Genomic DNA, 21,883 nt, shown 5'->3' with positions numbered 1-21,883 from the left:
TCTTGTCATTTCATTCCTTTTACCGTGGGCAAACTGGTTCTGCCGTTCTCGACGCGAAATCGACTTTCGCTCTCTTTCCAAAACCACCATCCTTCTTTTACATAGACAACGCAAAAGTCTCGCCAAGCCTATCACCGGCATCTGAAGAATCACCTACCATCATCAAGACACCCATCCGTATCCCACCAACGCAAAGATGAAGTCCGCCATTGCTACCATCGGCATGCTGGCCGCCGCCGCCTCTGCCTACTCCCACCACCCCCGGCACCTGCACTTCCCCCGTGCCAACAACACGGCCGAGCAGACGACCCTGACGGTCATCGCCACGCAGATTCACACCGTCACCAGCTGCGCCCCCACCGTCACCAACTGCCCGGCTCACTCCACGGGCATCGCCTCCCTGCCCGAGTCCCAGAGGACCACGTTTGTCGTCACCGACACCGTCACCCTGGCCACGACCGTCTGCCCCGTCACCGAGGCCTCGAGCGTCTCCGCCTCCATCATCTCCCAGGCCACCAGCAGCGGCGCTCTCCCCATCCCCACCAGCCAGGCCACCATCCGCACCTCCGAGATTCACCCCAGCGTTCCCCTGAGCACTGGCGTCCCTGGTGCCACCACCTCCAAGGCCGAGGCCACCTCCCTGCCGCCCGGTCTGACCACGACCACCACTGACGTCGTCACCTCCAAGACGCTGACCATGACCCTCGGCACCGGCACCGACGCCTCCGTCGTCACCACCACCATCCAGTCCACCGTCCAGAAGACCATCACGGTGCCCTGCTCCCCGACGACTGACTCTGGCAACAAGCCCACTGGCCCCGCTGGCACCGGCAAGGACGACACTACCACCACCACCACGGCCACCTCCAAGATCACCCGCACCATCACCATCTCCAAGACCACCCCGACCAACACTGCTGGCGTCCCCGGCAACGGCGGTAACGGTGGCAACGGTGGCAACGGCGACTGCTCCTGCCCTGCTGCTCAGACCGTCACCGTCACTGCCCCGGCCTCGACCGTCTACGTCACCATCGGCGGCGGCAACGACGCTACCCAGACCGGCTCCCAGCCCGCTGTCACCGAGAAGACGGCCGAGCCCACGGCGGAGACCACCTCCACCCCGTGCCCCGAGTCCACCACGACCAGCCAGGTCACCGTCACCGTCGTCCCCTTCCCCACGGGCAACGGCACCCACACCAGCGGCACCGCCGGTCCCTCTGGCTTCGCCCGCCTCCGCCGCTAAACGTGGGGTCGCTCCCTCGCTTGTACGAGGCCTCAGCGTGCAACGTCGGGCCTTGTCATGAGGTGAAGGTGTCTGTATGAGTGCATGTGTGTCTTGCTTTTTTTTTTTGCACGCACACCGGGACGTACATGACCGGGGGGCGGGGGGAGCGGCGATGCTGAGCCGGGATATTCACCCCTCACGGGGGGGTCCATCCCGACGCCTGGCTCCGACACTTCCTCCCTCCCGGGGCAAAATTCTGTGTTCTTCACTTTCTTTGTGTATATAGATCGATCGAGACGCGCCAGACATCCTTTTGTTGTTCTTGGGAACACACCGTGTCGAAACCATTTATCTCTTCTTGGGGAGGGCTGCTGCCGCTGCTGCTGCTGTAGTGACTCTGTTTGCGGGACAGGAAACATGGACATGGCGTGATGAAAAACTTGTTCTCTCAATGGGCCCTCGTTTCTGTGTCTCTCGCTCATGACGTGATGTGTTTTGACTGTCATTTTGAACACGACTCGTGAGATGTAAGTGAAGGTTTTGGCTTAGCGTGAGCGTATGCTCATCATCGATCAAACATCGTGAATTCGTCGGCGACCAAGCCCTGCCTCGCCTAAGATGTACGCCTCGCCAGCATCCCATATCCCACACCAAACGCGCCAGCAGTATATACAACTGCACCAGGTCCACGTGTTGGCACACAATGGTTCATTCATAATAACATGGTAAACGCGAAAGAAACCACTTGCGTCCAAAACAAAAACCGCCCGCCCGTCAGCCGAGCACCACGCGCTCGTACTGCTCCGCCCCGAGGTGCCGCATCAGCGCCGCCAGCAGCGCGCCGCGGCTGCGCTCGAGCTGCGCGACGACGCCGTCCGCCTGCGCGAGGTTGGCGCGCATGCTCTCCACGTGCCCGCCCAGCTGCGCGACGAGCGGCCGCAGGGCCTCGTCCTGGTCCTGGCTGAGGTTGTTGTTGTCCTGCTTTGGTCCGGTTAGCTGACTTGCCGGGCTGGGTGGGGAGGGGATGAGACGAGACGCGGAATGGGGAGGAGCTTTTGCGTTTGCTCGGGGGGAGGGAGGGAATGGGGGAGGAGATGGGGAGGGCAGGGAGGGATCCTTACGGTGAAGACGCCGACGGGGGCGTCAGGACCTTGATCGCGGCTCTTCGTGAAGACGCGGCTGTCTGCATCGTCGTCGTGGTGAGGCTCCAGCTTAGGCGCCTCGGGGACCAGCGGGTGTGCCTTTTTGAGCAAGCTCCTCTGCTCGCGGGCCTGCGCCCTCGCCCCGGCCTCGAGCGTCCGGAGCATCTCGTAGTCCCTCTCCAGCTCCTGCTCCACGTGCTCCTTCTCCCGGCGGAGCAGCTCGACAGCATGCGCCGCAGGCTCAAGCTGCCTCTCCAACGCCGCCTTGCCGTCCAGCACGCTCTCAAAGTTGAGCTCCGTCTCGCGGCCGCCGTCCGCCACCGCCGCCCGCTGCGTCTGCCTCCTCGCCCCGGAGGATGCCGCTGCTGATGATTTCGAGGAGGAGGAGGAGGAGGAGGAGGTCGGGGGCATGGACGCGGGCGGAAAGGGCAGCCCGCGGGTGACCTTGCGGGCGATGCGGTGCGTGATGAGGCGCAGCGCGGCCGACGTGTGCTCGCGGCGCTGGTGCGTGTTGGAGAGGCGCTGCAGGATGGGCCGGTGGGCGAGGTGCAGCAGCGTCGAGACGGCGGGGAGGGACGGGCCGGATAGGGGCGCCCATTTGGCGGTGATGGTGGCCTGGCGGACGCGGCGGACGCGGGGCACGATGCGCGCGTACGGCTTGGACGGCGAGGGCGGTCCGTTGTCGTCCCGTGTTTGTTGTTGGTCTGGATCCCCTTGACTTGACCGGCGACGTTTGCGGCCCTCTGTCCGGGAGCCGGGCTGGTCGGGTTTGGGGACGCCTTTCCGCCCAATGGGTTGTTCGGTAGCTGATTTTCGTTTCCGCCGTCGGTCTGGTTGTGTCTGTGTCTCCGGCGCCTCGGCCTCCTCTTCGTCGACCTCGTCGCGCCGCGGCTTCTGGGGCTTCCGCCGCCGCGCCTTGGGGGCCTTGTTCTGGGCCTGCGCGGGCGAGATGCCCTGCAGGGAAGGGCGTCCCCGTTTGCGAGGCTTGCTGGCCGCTTGCTGTCCCCGTTGCGACTGAGTGGCATCGGCGTCGTCTGCTTGCTCCGCCTCAGGAGGCTTCGGTGACCGGCGCCCTCGTTTCCGTCGTTGAGTCTCTCGAGACGCCTCGTCGTCTTCCTGCTGCTCCTCTGGTTGCTCGTCGGCCTCGGGCGGCTTTTGTAGCGATGGGCGTCCCCTCTTCCGTTTCGGCGGCGCTTGGTCTGAAGGTTCAAGTTCAGGCTGCTCTCGACTTGACCCTTCGACGTCTTCGGCCCGCTGCAGCGAAGGCCGTCCCCTCTTCTTCCGCGGCGCTGCCTCCTCCTCTGCTGCTAGAGCCTCGTCTCGACGCGCTCCAGCGTCGTCTTTCCGCGGCCGACCTCTCCGCGCCGGCGCAGCGTGCAAGTCTTCTTTGTCTGGCTGCTGCTGCTGCTGCTGGGCGTCGGGGGCCATGTCTGTGGACTTCCTAGGCCGACCTCTCTTCCGCGGCTGAGCTGCGGCAGTAACGGCAGGTTCGTTATGCTGCTCCGTTGCCGTCTTGCCGCGTTTCCGTGGGCGCTCGTCGTCCGCATCCGCGATCCCGTTGTCACGACTCGCGCCGGTGAGGGTGTCGTCGGCGTGCGACGCGTCGTCGGCGGCTGGTCTGGACGCGTTCGCTGGCCGACCGCGTTTGCGCTTGGTGGCGGGGGAGTCGGGCGCCTGGGACGACTGCATTAGCTCGCGGATTTGCGTTGCAACGAAAGAGCAAAGTTATGCTCCGTTGGACGGGAGCTGGTTACCATTGAAGCGTGTGCGATGGCGCTGCGGTGGGAGGACTGTCGCGCCGCCGCTTTCCTGTGACGTCTTGGGTGTGAAGCTCGCGGAGTGGCGCGTTATCGATTGGTGGTGGGCGTGTTAGGCCTGCTGTGGTGCTGTACCTAGCGGCGGACTTTCGTGTGGGTAGACGCCACGGTGCAGACAACCTGGAACCTACCCTTCGGCGGGGCAGTCAGTCAATGTGTCCCGTCCGTTCGTTGAGGTGCTGTCTGCCCACCAAGCGGCCCGCTACGAACGCACCGTCCAAACAACCTGGAAAGCCACGCCAAGCACTGGCCCAGGCGACCCCTAATTTGTGTCCCAAGTTCCTGATCTGAGTCCTGAACCACCCACCTCCAGGGACCCAGCATCCTTCCCTAGCTTCAGTGGGTTCATAGGCTGCTGCTGCTGCTTGCTTCGGTGCGCGCCAATCACGCCCACGCAATCTCAAGCTTCCTGCCCCCCCAGCCGAGCCAGCGTCTCCACAACGGGCACGTTGCTTGGCCGCTGGGGCCAGAGTCAACAAACGCGAGGCCAATCAGCGCCGCGCACCCGCGGGCGCGGGCTCGACCTTTATTGGATTCTCCAGGCCCGACGGCGCCCCCGAAGGGAACAGACGGGGGAGCTCTTCCCGCCTGAATCCAATGGGGGCCGGGGGGGGGGGGGGGGGGGGGCTTGTTACTGGGTGTGGCAGCGGAACGGGAGGGTTCCAGCTCGCAGCCTGGAGCTCCCACCCTCCGCAGAGCCAGCAGTTCCCCTTGTTTGACAAGTGAGAGGCCGACTGGGGGGCCACCCTGGCCTGGCTTTCAAAGTTCCTCCTCCTCCGTCTCCAAAGCCTTGCCCACATCCGCGGCCCTTTTCCAACTTACTTCTTTTAATCACTCGCGGCCGCTTTTGATATCCCGTTCAAACGTCACCGAACCCGTCTGCGCGCGCATCGGATTCATCACCGCATTTGACGCCTTCTTCATCCAGTCGCAATTCTTCCACCCGCCCCGGTCTGAGCTCGTCCCGTCCCGCCGCCTCCACCTCCACCATCGCCCGTCATCATGCGCTTCTCCGCCTCTGCCATCGTCGCGGCCCTGCCGCTCCTCGCGTCCGCCGCGCAGGAGGACCCCTTCGCGCAGTACAAGGCGCAGCTGCAGAACATCCTCAACACGGCCGTGTCCTACATCCCCAACCCGGGCAAGCATGACCCCGTCGCCGCGCTCGAGGCCAAGATGGGCTCCATGCGCATGTCGACCCTCACCCTCGAGAACTGGAGGGACACCCTGACCGAGCACGTCACCCCCAAGACCACCGTCCCCGACGAGTGGTGGGTGCTCATCTCTGGCCGCAACAAGACCTGCTTCGGTAATTGCCACTTCTATTCTGCCCTACGTCTAAGCGCAACCGCGCAGTGCTAACGGATGCCACGTTACAAAGGCCACTGCGGCAAGATCGAGCAGGCCTTCAACGAGACGGCTGCCAAGTTCGCCATCACCCCCGGGTCGCCGCGCATGGCCTACCTCAACTGCGACGACCAGCCCATCCTGTGCAACAGCTGGGGCGTCGGCACCGGCTATGTCTGGTCCTTCAACATGCTCCCGCCCCCCGCCCAGATTGACATCTACAAGAAGAGACTCAACTTCACCACGACTGCCTCCTCCGACCTTGTCGCCGCCTCCAAGAGCAAGGAGGGCCACGGCTGGGTCAAGCTCGACTCCTGGTTCCACCCCTTCGAAGGCAAGGCTGCCGAGCTCGGCCTGGCCGTCCCGTGGGGCTACCTCGTCTGGGGCTTCAACCTCGTCCCCAACTGGCTCTTCATGATCCTCGTCTCCTTCATCAGCCGAAGCATGATGTAAGTGCTGCCACGCGCGTGCCATCTCGGCGGCACCACGGTACTAATTGCGTCATCTTCAGGTCCAACCGCATGAACACCATGGGCAACGAGCGTCGCCCCGGCGCCGCTGGCTCCGGCGCCCGGCCTGCCGCTGCGGGTTCCTCGTAGACGGACGATGCTTTCCCAATAAGCATCCTAATAGCGTAATGCGAGGCTGTGATGGGTCATGATAGACGTTGCGCATATGATGACACGCACACCTCGGAAGTGGGTCGGCCTGTGAAATGGTTGGTAAAACGGCGGCTGGTTCTGTGATTAAATCAGGGCTGGGGGTCTACTGGGGGGTGATTTCAACGTACCGTTGTCATGAATAGTATACCAGTGTAATAGTTCAGTTTGGATCAAGACTTGGCGTCGCAGGCGGCTTGCAGCGACTTGAGCCCGTCCAAGACCTCGTCTCTCAGCTGCCCGTTTGCGAGCTTACCGTAGCGGAGATCGCTCAGACCGCCGACTGTCTGCCGGATAGAGTCGAGCAGCGCGAGCTCTTCCTCCTCGAGCTGCTTGATCTCTGCCTCGAGCGCGCCCGCCGCGCCATCAAGCTCCGGCACGACCGAGGGGAGCGTGTGCCGTGCCCTCTTTGCGCCGCTCTCGTCCCCGAAGAGGGCCCTCTCCATCTCAATCTCGCCGTCGACGTCGTCGTGCTCGGCTTCGCGCCGCAGACGGAGCACCTCGCGGCGCATGGCGGCCCCGCGCTTCGCCTCGGCGGCGATGTTGGCGGCCACGGCATCGACGACGGCGTTGCGCCGGGCCTGCAGGTCGCGGAAGAGGGCGCGCACTTGCGGGGAGGACTGGAGCGGCCGCGGGAAGGAGGCGCGGAACTGCTCAAAGGTGATGATGGCGGTGAGGGGTGCCGGTTGGAGGAGGTAGTTGGTGAGGATCTCTGACTCGTTGGGCGCCATGGCGGAGTGTCTTTTGGGGTGAGGTTAGGTAAGTGAAGGTAGGTGTGACGAAGTCAATGCGTGGTTTGCGGATTGTCAGAAAGGATGGCGTTGTATTGAAGGTAGGAACGTGATGTGTGGTTCGCGGAAAGCCTGGCGTGATGAGGTTGACTGTGACGACGCGGCTTGTGAGAGAGGTTACGGCGAGACGCGTCTCCAGTTGAGCATGGACGTTGCTCAGAAGTGGGCTGCGGGTGCAATGCACTGTAAGAGCCCCCTATGAGGGGCGCACTTGTACAGTGCAACGACGGACAGCACTGTACTACGTCGAGCCAAGCCAGCGTGCCCGTCATCGTTGCGAATTGCTCTTGATTTGACACCAAGTGAGGCAGTCAAAGCGAGTGGGCCATGTCAATACCGGACGGGCGACGAAAGCCTTCTCTGATCAGGCAGTTTGTGCATTCTCAATCCAGTGCTGCGCTTTCCACGTGCTGGTCCTGCCTCCGGGCTTTGAATGATGCAACCTAATTCAATGTATGAGCTGGTTTGTGATCCTGAGCGCCCTGCGACGTACGACGACGTCATTGGGGCCTTGCCAAAGAAGAATCGAGGACATTGCCCGTAGACGCGAAATGTAGACGCGACGCAGCCCTGCGAATAACCGTTCCGTGTGGTTGCTGAGTTTGCCTTTGGCATGCCGGTGAGGAAACAGCAGGCGATCTGAGCTGCCACGCCAGGTAGCCGTGGTGATTGTCCCTGCTGTCAGCCACTGTGCCGTAGTGCAGTGACAGCGCTGTGGCCAGCACCTTAGGGAGGCTGTCCTGCGGGCAGCCAATGAGCGCCGCCAGGGGGCCGCTGCCAACCGGCCGCCCAGCAAGGGGAAAACTGGGGCGGAAAAGGTCTGGTCGCGTCTGGTCGGCGGCGCGCTCTCACCCAAAATCCCCTGCAGCCAATTTACGCGGCGCCCTCATCAACGGCCAACGCCTGCGCCGGCCCATCTAGACAACTCATCGATATTCACCCAACGGCGCAGACCCCCGGACCCCAGGAGCATCGGGACCGCACCTCTGAGAGTCACCGGACCAGGCATACACCCCCCTGCTTTCGTTGTACGTATTCCTCGCAGCCGCGCCCCAGCTCGGGCCCGCACGCAAAATCGCCATGGCTCCCGCGCGGCAGCAGCCCTCGCCTCAGTTCAGCAAGGACGAAAAGGTCCTCTGCTTCCACATGGACATGCTCTACGAGGCCAAGATCATGGACGTGCAGCCCGGAGACAAGCCCGGCGACGGCTTCCGCTACAAGGTCCATTACAAGGGCTGGAAGAACACGTGGGACGACTGGGTGCTCGCCGATCGCATCCGGCCCTTTGACGACGAGCACAAGGAGCTGGCCGCCCAGCTGCACGCCCAGCTCAAGCACAGCCTGCAGAAGAACGCCAAGCAGCCCAAGAAGAACCTCAGGAACGGCGGCGACTCGGCCCACGGTAGTGAAGAGCGAGGCTCCGCCGCCGCTCAGGGGGGGCGCGGAGGCCGACGCGGCAAGGACTGGGAACTCGAGCAGGTAAGAGCCATTTCTCTTCCTTTACTCTTTGCGTATGGCATCGCATTATGCTTCCGAGCTTCCCGTCATGATGCCATGGCCCAAGGCTTGACCATGACGCGCGGGCAAGGCCTCGCAAAGTATATCAAGACGCGTCGGGTGGCCGTTGCCACGGCAAAAACGGCCAATGCCCAGCGGCAACCAAGGTCAGCCCAGCACGCTCCTGCACGCGAGCAATTTACATCATGGAGCACTTCGAATCGTTTCTGTTCTATAGGCGTCAGAATTAAGTTTCTATACGTCACGAACAGGCCGAGGCTGGCAAGTGTCGGTTTCGCGCAGTCATTATGGCGTGCCATGGAACCCCAGCGAGCTCCTCCGCCCCGTTTAGAGTCTCTGGCAAACGTTTTCATTGCCATTTCTGGCATCTACCTCGCTTGCGGCTCGCGCTACCGGTATTGTGTCAACCTTGAGCCTATTGTTCTGGTCTACATCAACGCGCAGACCTACCTGACCTCGACGTGTTGTTTTCCTCCTCCTTCACACTCGTCTTCACCAATATTTGCACACTGCTCTCGTCTTCAAGAAGCTCTCTCTCTTGATACCAAGCTCGTTCTACGCTTTCAAACATCTACAAATCATTGTCCACACCCTACCTTTCGAAATGGCCCCCGCGAAGAATACCCGTGCCAAGGGTGGCGGCAAGGCGAATCCCCAGCAAGCTGCAAAGCCCACGCAAGTCGCAAAGCCCAAGCCTGTCGCGAAACCAAAGCCAGTCGCAAAGGCCAAGCCAGTCGCAAAGGCCAAGCAAGTTGCAAAGCCCAAGCCAGTCGCAAGAGCCAAGCCCGTCGCGAAACCAAAGCCCTGGAAGGAACCCAGGGTACTCGTGCAACGGAAGCGACTCCCGAAGCCGCTCGATCCTGAACGGGATCTCGCCACCATTAACCCTCTTCTTCGTCCGGTCAAAGGATACGGATGGCATCTGGTTCTGCCTGGTCAATTCCCCGTTTCAAACGTGCGGGCGGAACACCCCGACGTCTTGGCCATGCAGGCAGTCGAATACATCGACCATGGAGCGCTGGGGCTTGATTATTCATTCACTCCTCAAGGCGGACATCGAATGAGCGAGTCCTCTTCGCCACAGGATGCCCCTGTCACCAGTGTCAACGGCCCTCCTGAAGTCGGGACCCGTCGTTCGACGAGGAAGAGGACCCCAACAGAGAAGGGGCGCGTTTATTTCGTCAAACAACACCACGATCCCGAATCAAAGGACTTGCAAGCACGGATGGCGCGACTTGTCAAGCAGCTCAAGGCGCGCAAACAACGAAAGGCCTAATCTGACACGTTTCCCAGGAGGACGCCTTTCACAGCAAGCCAATGATCAACATTCCGGTACCCGATCACGTTCAAGCTATGCTGGTGGACGACTGGGAGAACATTACGAAGAACAACCAGCTGGTTCCGCTGCCGCACCCGAAACCTGTCAACGTTATTCTTGAGGATTACTTGGCCTTCGAGCGTCCACATCGCGAGGAGGGCTCTGCCAGCATGGACATTTTGGAGGAAGTTGTCGCTGGCCTTCGCGAGTATTTTGAGAAGGCGCTTAGCAGGATACTGCTCTATCGGTAAGTCTCCATCGTCTCGACGGACGACCGCAAACTACTCACGCGCAAGGCAGCTTCGAGCGCCACCAGTACATGGAAATTCGCAAGTTGTGGGACACCAACACGGAGGAAAATGCCCAGTACAAGAACGTTTGCGACGTCTATGGTGCCGAGCATTTGGCTCGCCTCATCGGTAATTTCAATGCCTCTGGCACTCACATGCCAAGCTTTTCACTGACCAGGCCCTTACAGTATCTCTGCCAGACCTCTTGGCACAGACCAACATGGACCAGCAGTCTGTCTCTCGTTTGAGAGAGGAGATTGGCAAGTTCACCGTCTGGCTGGCTCGGAATTGCGAGACTTATTTCGTAAAGGAGTACGAGACGCCCTCGCAAGAGTACATCGACAAGGCTCGAAGCTTTTGAGCTGGGAGACGATGGGGCTTGGAGCGGTTGGGGGGCAGATTGATGGACAGCGGATGGGGATCGATGGACAGCGGGAGCGCAGGACAGGGGAAACAGCGGATTGGGGTTTTCAGCGTATGGCTCAGGGGTGTCTTTTTGTCTTTCATTTCTCTCTCTCTTCTTGTACACGGTTGCGAATGGGCAACGCAGGTCAGGTCAGGGAACCCGAGGCGAATGGGCAGCGAATGGGAACGGCGTTTGCGATGGAATCTGGTTGATGCTATGTGCTAAAGGCTTGCGACGTCTTGCCGTCTAAATGTGTCTGTCTCGTGCATGCCGCCCGGACGACGTAGTCGTTACAATATGGTACAATCTCACCATCTACTTTCCTTCTCCGCCCTGCCTCTTTCGGGTATTCAAACAGGCACCACGCTTCCGCACAGCAAGCGGTCCCTCAAACCGTTCCTATTCCCCCTCCCCGTTTCGCGCCCCCGCGCAGCCTTAGCTCCATTCATTCACTCACTCACTCACTCATTCATCCATTCCCCCGCGCTCACATCCTCGGCACCGCCCTCTCGACGTAGAACCCCTTGTCGGGCGTCCTCGCCGCCTTCAGCTCCGCGCGCGACAGCGGCCGCTCCACCTCCTGCACGCGCACCAGCTCTTTCACCTTGAGGATCATGCCCGCGAACTGCGGCTCCACGGGGTGGAACACCGTCTGCGCGCGGCGCCGCAGGCCCAGCGCCGCGAGGACGCCGCGCGTGCGCTCCGGCAGGCCGATGGCCGAGCGGTGGAGCGTGATGCGGAAGAAGGACATGGCTGATGTCGTCTGTCTCTCTCTCTCTGTGTGTGTGTGTGTGTGTGTGCCGTGGGAGGCTGGATCGGGGGGACGACGGCTGGAGGGTGTGACCGTCGCGAAACGGAGGGACACGTCTGGTGTTTTGCCAACTCCGTGGGGTGTTGTCCGATTGCTTCGGCGGCGTTTGTTGCTCACGCGCCGGTCGTGATTGTACTGCACGCCTGGTCGGGCCTTCCAGCAAAGGACAAAGAGGGAAGAGAGTCGGACGCTTTGCGATTTGCGATTTGCGCGACGGTGACGGTGACGGTTTCGCAGTCGGTCTAGATCAAGCCAAAATATCAGTATCACGTACGCAAGGAGCTTTAGAGTGCAAAGATCCTACATTAAAGGCGCATTGGCCGTCGCCGACGTCTCGGTGTGCCGCTCGAATTTAAATCTCGTCGTGTTGGCGCTCGCTGTAGTGCGATGGATGGACGTTCGAGAAAGTAAAGTCGTCGTTCCGCTAGGCCGGCAGGGATCCGCAGTTGATGGCACGTGACCCCGCGACACCACCGCCCCTCCACCGCACCTCGGAACTTAGAAGCCAGTCACCCAACGCGCGACCGCCGTTAATACTAGAGTGTCAGCTCTCGTGGCCGGGAATTTCTAGTCGCCATTTTCGAAGTCAGGCAACAGAAGGATTGACTCAAGAATTTGCAAGGCTGCGCATCCGCCGTCGTGGAGCGACGTCACGTACGAGTCTCAGCAAGGATCGTCTGGTCCAGTCACAGATGTCAAGGCAGGGCCACCGAGTCAAGCGTAATGTCATGTCTATAACGGCAAAAGAATTACGTGGAGAGCTGCCTAGATTGCAGCCTCCTAAACACCACATGTATAAAGGTCGTGGTACAGGTCTCCGCTTTCCTTCCCAGGTCATGTCCGCCTCACCCGTCATCAAATACGCATTGCAAACAAGCCGACGCTCACTCGACCACCCAAGCACCCTACATCTGAACCTCCACTCTGCCCTCGGCGCCAGGCCGGCCCTCGCGCAGGTTGGGCAGCAGGTAGGTGATGTCATCCCACGGGTGGCGGTACAGGCCGGTGCGCAGTCTCTTCTGGTCGAGGTAGTGGGCAATCAGACCAATGCTTCGGCCGAGGACGAAGAGACCGTTGAGGACACCCATGGAGAGGTACTCCTCGGCCTCCTCAGTGGAGAAGGCGCCGCAGTTGCGGAGCAGATCGACGAAGCAGACGGCGATGCAGCCGTCCACGTTGAGGATCAGGTTGTCCTTCTTGGAGGTCGTGACCGTCTCAACGGCCAGGGCGTAGTCGAGCAGCTTGTGGCTGGGGAACTTGGCCAGGACGTACTCCTTGACAAGCTCGACACGCAGATCGGGGTTGTTGCGCGACTTGACGCGGTGGCCGATACCGGGGATGAGCTTGTTGGCCTTGCGCATGCTGTCGACGAACTCGCGGGGGCTCAGGTTCTTGTCAAAGGCGCGAGTGAACTCCTCGGCGGCGCCGTCCAGGGCACCACCGAATCGGGAGCCAATCGTCAGGAGACCGGAAACCAGGGCGCTGATCAGATCCTTGCCCGCACGGGTGGTGATGATGGTGTTCATGGCGCCAGACACAGCAGGACCGTGGTCGGCAGTGAGCATGAGAACCATCTCGAGGAACTTGGATGCGTAGTCGGGCAGTCTGCGGCGGAACCACAGCAGCGACATGACGCCGCCGATGCCAATGTCCTCCCTGAACACGTCGGAGATGGGCATACCGGCGTAGAGCAGCTCCTGGCCACGGTCGTCGGAAATCGTCGAGATGAAGGCGGCGGGCTTTCGGATGAGGCCGAGCTCCTGGGCCCACGAGTAGTCGATGGGAATCTTGGGCACGACAGGCTCGGGCTGGGGGACGATTGTGCCCTTCTTGACCAGCGCGTCGTAGACCTCCTTGAGGACGGCGGGCATGTCCTCAAAGGTGTTGGGGACGTAGAAGCCAGCCTCACGCATCATCTTGTTCTTCATCGCCGCCGTCTCGAGCTGGGAGTTGGCGAACGAACCAGCGTGGCCGAACTGGACCTCGGTCTTGAACATGCTGGCGCAAGTTCCGATGGCCCAAGCAACGATGGGCTTGGTGATGATGCCCTGCTTGACGGCATCGATCACCTTGTACTCCTCGACACCACCGACCTCGCCAAGAAGCACGAGGATCTTGCAGTCGGGGTCGGCCTGATACCGCAGCATGTGGTCGATGAAGGTGGTCCCGGGGTACCTGTCACCACCGATGGCGACACCCTCGTAAACACCGTCGGTGTTCTGGGCAATGATGTTGTTGAGCTCGTTGGACATGCCGCCAGACTTGGAGACGTAGCCGACGGAGCCCTTGCGGTACAGCTTGGAGGCGACGATGTTGTCCATCATGCCACCAGTGTTGCCGATCTTGAAGCTGCCGGGCTTGATGCCACCGACGGTGGCGGGGCCAATGATGGTGACGCCCTTCTTCTTGGCAACGTGGGCAATCTCACGAGCGCGCTGTTCATCGTCTGATTAGCACAACTCTCCGCGACGAATTGGTGGGGGAAGTTGGCGGCAACTTACACGCTCGGGGACACCCTCGGCGATGATGGCAATCGTCTTGATCTGGGGGTTCTCCATCAACTCCATGGTGGAGCTGTAGACACTTCGCGAGGAAGCAAAGTTGACGACGACATCGACGTCGGGGTGCTTGGCCATGGCCTTGCTGACCTCCTGGTAGACGGGCAGGAGAGTCTCGCTGGTGCCCCAGTACATCTTGCTGACGAACTGGCCGCCAAAGGTATAGATGATGCCGGCGACCGAGGGCGTCTTGCGCTTGCAGATGAAGTCAAAGTCCAGCATGCCCTGGACGGCACGGGGCTGCAGACCGTAGACGAAGCATCGCGTCTTGTCGTTGAACAGAGCGTGCTCGGGGAGCGGGCTGAGCGGTCGGCTGGGGGCAGCGAAGCGCTGGATGTTGTCGTTGGCGGACAGCTGGCCCTTTGCGCCGTTGGCGCCGTTGGTGGAAGCTTGAGCCATGGCTAGTTGTGGAATTGCTCGCTCGTCACGATGTGTGGTGGCCGTTCGTGGCTGTTGAGCAGCTCAATCGGCGTTTTTTCTGCGATTCGAGAGGGAGGAGGGTCAGCAGCTGCGGGGAGCAGAGAAAAAAAGAGCTGCGACGGTCGAGGGCCCAATGCAAGCTCGGAGAGCTGTGTAACGAGCAGAGCCGGCAGACAAGAGAAAGATGAAGGGCGTGAGGCAGTGAGGTGGGAGACGTGGAGAGGCAATGGGGGAGGAGGAAGTGAGATTTCAGGAGTCGGACGAGAGCTTCTGGTGGTGGGAGTTTGAGCTGGGCGGGCGTGGACGGGGACGGGGATGGACGAGGCTGCCGGGCTTGCTGGCTGGGTGCTTGCGCCGGCGCTCAGCATCAACCAGCACCATCCCTCCCATCCTATGCTGGACGCTGAGGTGCCCGCCCGCCTCCAATCCCGCCTGTGCTGGCGGAGAGCTGGGCCACCAAAAATTTAGTGGGGCTCGGTGGGTGACCCTGCAGGATTGGGCCTGTGCCAGCCACAATGCCCGCTGCTGGCGTCCAGCCGAGTGCCTGGCTGGCACGGCGGATGGTGGGGAAGCCGCCCAGCCCAGCCCAGCCCAGCCCAGCCAACCTTCCAGGTTGCCCCAGGGCAACGCGGTCGGTCGACGGAGACGCCCAGCCCATCCCTCCGAATGACGGAAGGCCCTGCGGCGGACGGCCGATACGAGCGAGAGCACGCACCGGGCAAGGCCGAAAATAGAAGAGGGTCTGTCGTCGTCACTCGCTCACTCACCTTAAGAGGTACGAGGTATAGGAGCGCTTCGGAATTGAGTCGTGTCCACGAGTTGGCGGAGCTGCTGGTGCGCTGTAGATGGCAAGCTGACGCCGACTTGTCTGACGTGCGACCTCACACGCGAGCTGCGCCCTGCACGCAGTATTACCACCCCCCCTTTTCTCTCCGCCCGGGGGATCCTCAGATGCAAGGCAGGCAGGCAGGCAGCGGTGGGACGGGACAATCGGAGGCGTCCGCGCGTCGACGGCCCCGACGAGTTGGGGCACAACTTTTTTTTTTTTCTTTGGGGTGCCGTGCGTGCCTTGGGCGGCCGGGCGAGGTCGACAATTTTTCGTTGATTTCTGTTGAATGCCAGCCTGCTGCAATAAGGCTATACCGGGCCCCTTGTCCCACCTCGAGCAAGTGCCGTCGCGGTGAGGGTACCGGTACCTCGGGGCCTCTTGAGGTGGGTGACCGCCGTTGTCGGTGTCCGTGTCCGTGTCGTGCTGGTGTGGGGTGGGGCTGATGGGCGAGCGAGTGAGTGAGCCTCCCGTCCTGGAGCCGCTAGCTGGAGCTTCGGCGCACCAGACACGGTGAGGGTGACGACGGAGCGATTCCAGGGATTGAATGCCAGGAGTTCCGTTCCTGGCGCGCAGCGCGAGGGATTGCGCTGACGGCACTCCTGTCCGTGGCCATCGGTCTGGAGTATCCGATCAAGGGGCCACTCAAGCTCCGGGGAAACGAGTGCACGCTTGCACATCATCACGCGCGCCTCATCCTTCCTCCGAAATCCGGGGTCCGCCAGTTGGCGGCCGTCGAGACTCGACACCGTGGTCGGGTTCCGTCGTCCACCGGCCACTGAACCGGTGCGGCTCGGGGTTTCTCAGCAGTCGCCGCCCCGCCGGACGGGGGTCGGGTTGCTGGGTGTGCTGATGTGGGCTCCATCCACCCACTGCCCGGGCTCAATGGAGGCGGCCCCCAGGCGCTAACCTTGAGAGCTCGCTCGCGCGGCTCTGGAAGGCAGCTCGGGTTCCGTCCCGACAGCTCTGCACGGAGTGACGGCGACCCAGGCGCCAGTGAGCCAGGCTCTCACCCACTGCCTCTTTCATCTCGTCTTCAAACCAAGCACTGCTTCGTCTGTAGTCTCGCGCAGAGCAAGCAAACACTCTCACTTCCCGAACCCCGTCAGGCAGCCAGGAAAAAAAGCAAGCCTAACGAAACAGGGAAATGGTCAATGGCCCCTGGGTGGCCCCATTGCAATTGATTGCACTGGGGCGGGCTCCGTGGCTGCGACGCTCTGAGCGAGAGAATGCTGGCTTGGCTGGCCTGGTGGGAGTGAGACCCGTCGCAGCGCCTCGTGTGCTGGGGCTCCACTTGGACAGTCCCATTCATGGTTGGCACCTCCATCAGGGCCTCAACCGCTGGGGACGCCCCCGGCCGAGGTACCGGTACTCGCGCCCCTCATCGCTTTTTGGGTGCTGGCCTGCGTCACCCCAAAGCTTTTCTCAGGGTCGGCTGGGGGCGCCCGCCGCACGCGACCATTGGCCCGTTGGCGGCCGTGAAACCACCCACCAGGATCGGACGCTGGCTGGCTGGCAGGCTCACCTGCAGCGAGCGGCGACGGGATGAGGGGCTGGCCGTGCAGGCTGAGGTGGTCCCTGACCGCCCATCCGCCCATCCCCCATCCACCCGCGGCTCCAGCTACCACCGCCAGGGTGGCCGCCGAGCCCGCACCCGCGGCGGCAAGGTAGAGCAGCCGCGCCCACTAGGCGCTTGCTGCAGGCGGCGCAGCACCCAGCCCGCCAGCCAGGCCAGGCCCAGGACGTGAAGGCTGGGCTGCCCGAGGAGAGGTGGAGGGGGGAGACGGGAGGGCAACTCGCTGGCGGGCGGGCAGGCACTGGCCTGGCCTTGCGCTGCACGTTGCCCCTCCACCTCCCTCTCCGAAAGGACAATCCATCCCATCCCGGGCTGGAGCTCTCGTCGCTGGCACCCAAATTTTTGAGAGGCTGACGGCGGACGACCCTTTCCACACCCACCCTCCTGTCGCACCCTCCGCTGCTCGATCCAGCTCCTCCTCCTTCTGCCATCCTCCGTCCCGACTCCAGATATTCCGCTCGACCTCTCTTGTCTTTGCCTTTGCCACTTTGCCATTGCAATCGCGAGTTTCTCTCCAGCCCACTTGAGCCTGCTTGCTGTGTGCAACCGGTACGTGACCGATCCCTCTGCGCGGCCTTGCCCGTCGAGAGCTGCGTCGCAAGCTTCTGTCTCGCCGCTTCGCGACTGCGCTTGCAAGGCCACGATGCCATGTCTCTCCTCGCCCGGCATCAATGCTGACGACCTGGAAAAGAATTAGACAGAGCACGAAGCCAGCGGAAAGACTCACCTAGCACAACTGCACCGACAGTACAGCTCTCCCCGCAGTCACCATGTCCGCCAAGTCGATTTTCGAGGCCGACGGCAAGGCCATCCTCAACTACCACCTCACTCGTGCTCCCGTCATCAAGCCGAGCCCTCTGCCGACGCCCACCAAGCACAACCCGCCCGCGAGACTGGCCTCGCTGCACTTCCCCGAAGATGCCAGCGTCGAAGACGTCCTGAACCAGGCCGAGGTCACCTACCCCTGGCTCCTCCAGCCCGGCGCCAAGTTCGTCGCGAAGCCCGACCAGCTCATCAAGCGGCGAGGCAAGAGCGGCCTCCTGGCCCTCAACAAGACCTGGCCCGAGGCCAAGGCCTGGGTCGCCGAGCGTGCTGGCAAGGAGCAGAAGGTCGAGCACACGAGCGGTGTGCTGAGGCAGTTCCTCGTTGAGCCGTTCGTCCCTCACCCCCAGGACACCGAGTATTACATCAACATCAACTCCGTCCGCGATGTAAGTCTCTTGCCGTGTCCCGTTGCTTGGTCCGATTTTTCTTTGTTTTCTGCATCCAGGCCCTGCGCCTGTGTGGTTGCCGGGGATGCAATCCAGCCGGGCAGTCTTGAGTCAATTCAAGACCAGCACTGTTGGAAAACATTCGCAAGTGCGCAAAATGTCCACAAAGTAGAGACAAGAAGATGTTTGCAGGCTGTGTGATGAAAACAGCTGCAGGCAGTCTTTTTATGTGGTGGTCAGAGACCAATTGGTGCGCCTGACGGGTGGGTTTTGGCGGCATGCGTCGGGCGGGCGAACGGATGTCACGATAGGGAGGGTCCAGGCAGGTTACCTCTGCCCAGGCCGGACCCCCCCTGTCCGGCGCCCATCGCTCCAACCGTTTTTCGGGTCACGCTTAGCGCAACGATTCCGCTCCCATCTTGTTGTCCAGGCTTGCTTCATATGGCATCCAGCTAATTGGTGTATTTCATAGGGCGACTGGATCCTCTTCACCCACGAGGGTGGTGTTGACGTTGGCGATGTCGACGCCAAGGCTGAGAAGCTCCTGATTCCCGTCGACCTGTCCCAATACCCTTCCAACGAGGAGATTGCTGCCGCTCTCCTCAAGAAGGTCCCCAAGGGCGTTCACAACGTCCTCGTCGACTTCATCACTCGCCTGTATGCCGTCTACGTCGACTGCCAGTTCACGTACCTCGAGATCAACCCTCTCGTCGTTATCCCCAATGAGGACAAGACCTCTGCTGCCGTCCACTTCCTGGATCTGGCGGCCAAGCTGGACCAGACGGCCGACTTTGAGTGCGGTGTGAAGTGGGCTATTGCTCGCTCTCCCGCTGCCCTGGGCCTCACCAACGTTGCCCCTGCCTCTGGCGAGAAGGTCAACATCGATGCCGGCCCGCCCATGGATTTCCCTGCTCCCTTCGGCCGTGAGCTGACCAAGGAGGAGGCCTACATCGCTGACCTCGATGCCAAGACTGGTGCCTCGCTGAAGCTCACCGTGCTGAACCCCAACGGCCGCATCTGGACCCTCGTTGCTGGTGGTGGTGCGTCGGTCGTGTACGCCGATGCCATCGCCTCGGCTGGCTTCGCTGATGACCTCGCCAACTACGGTGAATACTCTGGTGCGCCGACCGAGTCGCAGACCTACCACTACGCCCGCACCGTCCTCGACCTGATGCTCCGTGCCCCGCTGTCGGACAAGGGCAAGGTCCTGTTCATTGGTGGTGGCATTGCCAACTTCACCAACGTCGCCAGCACCTTCAAGGGCGTCATCCGCGCTCTGCGGGACTTCGCCACCCAGCTCATCGAGCACAACGTCCAGATCTGGGTGCGCCGTGCCGGCCCCAACTACCAGGAGGGTCTGAAGAACATGAAGGCGGCCACGCAGGAGCTGGGCCTCAACGCCAAGATCTTTGGCCCCGAGATGCACGTCTCTGGCATCGTGCCTCTGGCCCTCATCCCTGGAAAGTGGGAGGAGAGCAAGGCCGAGGAGTTCAGGGGCTAAGCGATGAAACTGACGATTACCTTAATGTTATGGCAGGGGGGCGTTGAACTCGTGTGTCCCAGGGACGAGAATGCAGGCGGCCAGGAGAGGATATAGATGGTCAAAGTGACCAACACCCTATTACTTTGTACTTTGCGAGTTAGACGAGGAACAAGCCTCTTTGCTTTCGGTTTGTCGTTGTGTGTTTCGCCCAGGGGATGCCCGCGGCTGTGGAAAGTGGCGAGCAGGCTGCGGCGGCGTGTACTGGTATCGGAGGGACCAGACTAGCGGAGCATGAGACAAGATACAAACGATAATGTCGATGAGCGTTCCAGAGCGATGCCCTACCGTACTTGGTACCTGTCGTGGCGCAAGTGCCCTGTGCGTTGGCATTGCCCTTGGGACCGGGAAGTTGAGCTGTCACTGACAGGACCCGGTCCTGGATGTCGATGTCAGGCATCTGTGCAAGCCACTGCGCCCACATCTGCAATGTCCCTGGCCTTGCATACGCCTCGCATCGGTTGGGTTGGTCCATGTTTGGCGCCCGCCCCAAGGCCACACCTCACAGACAAGGCGTATCACACGAATTTCCTGCACATATTCGCACCACAGAGCGGACCTGTGGTCCCCCGGTGGTCCTTGTTGCTCACATTAAACTGCACTTGTTGGCGTCTGATGAGGTGTACCGCGGCCTCGGGCATAAGTTACCTTGCAGAAAGCATACCCAAGTCGCCTCGGTGCGTGGGTCGTGCTCCCCCCTCGTCGTCGCTCATGTCCCAGGTCCAAAGCTGTGGTTTCACGGACTTGTAGCTCCAGCTTCGCTGCGGGTAACAGGTCATCATCGTCAGGGGACAACGCTCAGCCACGGCAGCCGATTTGTTCCACAACGGTGCTGCGGGCTGAAGGGGAAGCTCCGGGACCTGGGCAGTGTAAGAGGCGAGACAGACAAGTTCGAGACTTGGGCGCCTAAAGAGAAGAAGATACAACGCCCCGTCTGGCGCGCTCTGCCACAATCCCTGCGGGGCCACATCATGGCTTGCTGGTGCTGTATTCGGTAGTCTGCGCCCAAGTCCGTTTGATCGTCGGGTCCGACGCAAGACGAAGAGGCGCGGCACCGTCGCCATGGTGGTTGATCGCTGTCAGGGGCGAGGGATCGCTGCGCGCGAGCCGTTGGACTGAACTGAGAAGAAATGACACGCGCGAGCACGGTGTAGACAGAGAGAGGGCGTTCTGTGTGCGGGGGGATGTGCGCGATGGGCGATCGCAGCCTTGATCTCCTTGGCATTGTGTGTTTCGTGCCATGGCTGACCGTGGCAAGCACGATGGCAGTTGTCGTTTCATGTTAGTTGGCCATCTACTTCGTACTGCCTTCCGTGGCTGGAGGTTGGAACTACCTTAGCTACCAAGGCAGGAACGGGCTAGTAGGGGTAACGGGAAGTTGCGAGGCACTGCGATGCCGCAAGTTGGGAAACTGCGGACACCACGAGGCAGGTTCTGTCCTCCCGGTGCTCCTGCCCACGTATGGGTGCTTCTTGCCTGGCTAGGCAGAGGTGCCTGCCCTCCTGGCTCCTGGCTCATGCCTCGTGGCTCACGGCTCATGCCACGGCAGGACCTCCCCAATACGGAACCTCCTCGGCCATGCCCCAACTCGGGATGCGCAAACTGGGGTTCCATCCATCCACCCATACGACGCATCCTTTGCTAAGCTCCTCAAACCGCTAACGGCCAGTCCCGCGTCACCCATTCGTCGTCGTCGGGGTCTTGACCAGGCGCCCATCATGTGTTGTTCGTGTCGGGTCTGTCGACTGACGCGAGGCCGCCGCCTGTTGCCTGCGTCGTGCCTGATTCCCTCCCCCAGGAGCCTGTTCTCGCGTCCTTGGCCGCTGGGTGAGGCCACCGACGAGACACGGCAAGGCAACACAGCACAAGGCAGCAGATCAAAAGGCAACGCGAGGCAACCGCCGTATCATTTTCTCTTTGCTGCAGGTTTGCTCTCGCGAGTCCCCGACTGCGTTGCCAGCGCAAAGGTGGGCCCCCCTGGCGGCCCCCATAAAAGGTACCCTACCTCCCGATCTTACCGAAGCTGCGGAACGCATATGTAAGGCAATGTGAGGCAGGTAATATTAAGCGGCATGCCCAAGGCAGGGCAAGGTGTTACCAATGGGCGCAGGTACGATACCGTACCGAAGAAGGCGATCCGGTGCCTCGATTGCTCCCCTGGCCGTGCTGCCGCTTCTTCCTCTGCTGCAGGCTGATCGAGAACAAGACCACCGGCAGCCAGAGACCTACAATACCTCACCTAGGTCTAGCAACTTGTCGTCCGCCCACCTCATCACTCGTCTTTGAGGCGGTCTCGCCTCACTTCGCGGCTTCCATCGTGCCAGCCAACGCCCCTGAGCAAGAGCCGCGACCCAACTACCGGGGACAGGGCAAGCCGGGACGGGCGGGATTGGGCGTCCACGACTCAATATCACTGCCCTCCGGGTGCCAC

The 21,883-nt window shown here is 61.6% G+C and overlaps 8 protein-coding genes across 8 annotated transcripts; 4 read left to right on the top strand and 4 right to left on the bottom strand.

The window, feature by feature from the left end:
• Positions 1–196: 196 nt before the first annotated feature.
• Positions 197–1,243, top strand: PLICBS_008583 (uncharacterized protein; the record flags this gene model as incomplete). Its single annotated transcript, XM_018323885.1, has 1 exon — positions 197–1,243. One exon carries the CDS (start codon positions 197–199, stop codon positions 1,241–1,243), a length of 1,047 nt encoding a protein of 348 aa, XP_018177064.1.
• Positions 1,244–1,999: 756 nt separating this feature from the next.
• On the bottom strand, positions 2,000–4,056 carry PLICBS_008582 (uncharacterized protein; the record flags this gene model as incomplete). The annotated part of the gene is made up of 2 exons (XM_018323886.2): positions 2,000–2,203; positions 2,347–4,056. 2 exons carry the CDS (start codon positions 4,054–4,056, stop codon positions 2,000–2,002), a joined length of 1,914 nt encoding a protein of 637 aa, XP_018177065.2.
• A 1,130-nt stretch (positions 4,057–5,186) lies between these two features.
• On the top strand, positions 5,187–6,127 carry PLICBS_008581 (uncharacterized protein; the record flags this gene model as incomplete). Its single annotated transcript, XM_018323887.1, has 3 exons — positions 5,187–5,490; positions 5,563–5,977; positions 6,040–6,127. The coding sequence occupies 3 exons, from the start codon at positions 5,187–5,189 to the stop codon at positions 6,125–6,127; spliced, it is 807 nt and encodes a 268-aa protein (XP_018177066.1).
• A 233-nt stretch (positions 6,128–6,360) lies between these two features.
• Positions 6,361–6,918, bottom strand: PLICBS_008580 (uncharacterized protein; the record flags this gene model as incomplete). Its single annotated transcript, XM_018323888.2, has 1 exon — positions 6,361–6,918. One exon carries the CDS (start codon positions 6,916–6,918, stop codon positions 6,361–6,363), a length of 558 nt encoding a protein of 185 aa, XP_018177067.1.
• Positions 6,919–8,058: 1,140 nt separating this feature from the next.
• Positions 8,059–10,465, top strand: PLICBS_008579 (esa1p-associated factor; the record flags this gene model as incomplete). Its single annotated transcript, XM_065601418.1, has 5 exons — positions 8,059–8,457; positions 9,023–9,490; positions 9,790–10,061; positions 10,115–10,233; positions 10,293–10,465. 5 exons carry the CDS (start codon positions 8,059–8,061, stop codon positions 10,463–10,465), a joined length of 1,431 nt encoding a protein of 476 aa, XP_065457490.1.
• Positions 10,466–10,997: 532 nt separating this feature from the next.
• On the bottom strand, positions 10,998–11,261 carry PLICBS_008578 (uncharacterized protein; the record flags this gene model as incomplete). The annotated part of the gene is made up of 1 exon (XM_065601417.1): positions 10,998–11,261. One exon carries the CDS (start codon positions 11,259–11,261, stop codon positions 10,998–11,000), a length of 264 nt encoding a protein of 87 aa, XP_065457489.1.
• Positions 11,262–12,226: 965 nt separating this feature from the next.
• Positions 12,227–14,278, bottom strand: PLICBS_008577 (citrate synthase; the record flags this gene model as incomplete). Its single annotated transcript, XM_018323890.2, has 2 exons — positions 12,227–13,756; positions 13,823–14,278. The coding sequence occupies 2 exons, from the start codon at positions 14,276–14,278 to the stop codon at positions 12,227–12,229; spliced, it is 1,986 nt and encodes a 661-aa protein (XP_018177069.1).
• A 3,193-nt stretch (positions 14,279–17,471) lies between these two features.
• On the top strand, positions 17,472–19,413 carry PLICBS_008576 (glutathione synthetase ATP-binding domain-like protein; the record flags this gene model as incomplete). Its single annotated transcript, XM_018323891.1, has 2 exons — positions 17,472–17,912; positions 18,385–19,413. 2 exons carry the CDS (start codon positions 17,472–17,474, stop codon positions 19,411–19,413), a joined length of 1,470 nt encoding a protein of 489 aa, XP_018177070.1.
• Between the last annotated feature and the right edge of the window lie 2,470 nt (positions 19,414–21,883).

This window comes from Purpureocillium lilacinum, assembly GCF_023168085.1.
Source record: "Purpureocillium lilacinum CBS 284.36 DNA, scaffold_6, whole genome shotgun sequence".
In the NCBI taxonomy this organism is placed as follows: domain Eukaryota; kingdom Fungi; phylum Ascomycota; class Sordariomycetes; order Hypocreales; family Ophiocordycipitaceae; genus Purpureocillium; species Purpureocillium lilacinum.
Note: the sequence above shows the minus strand (reverse complement) of the source record. Positions and strands in the feature narration are given on the sequence as shown.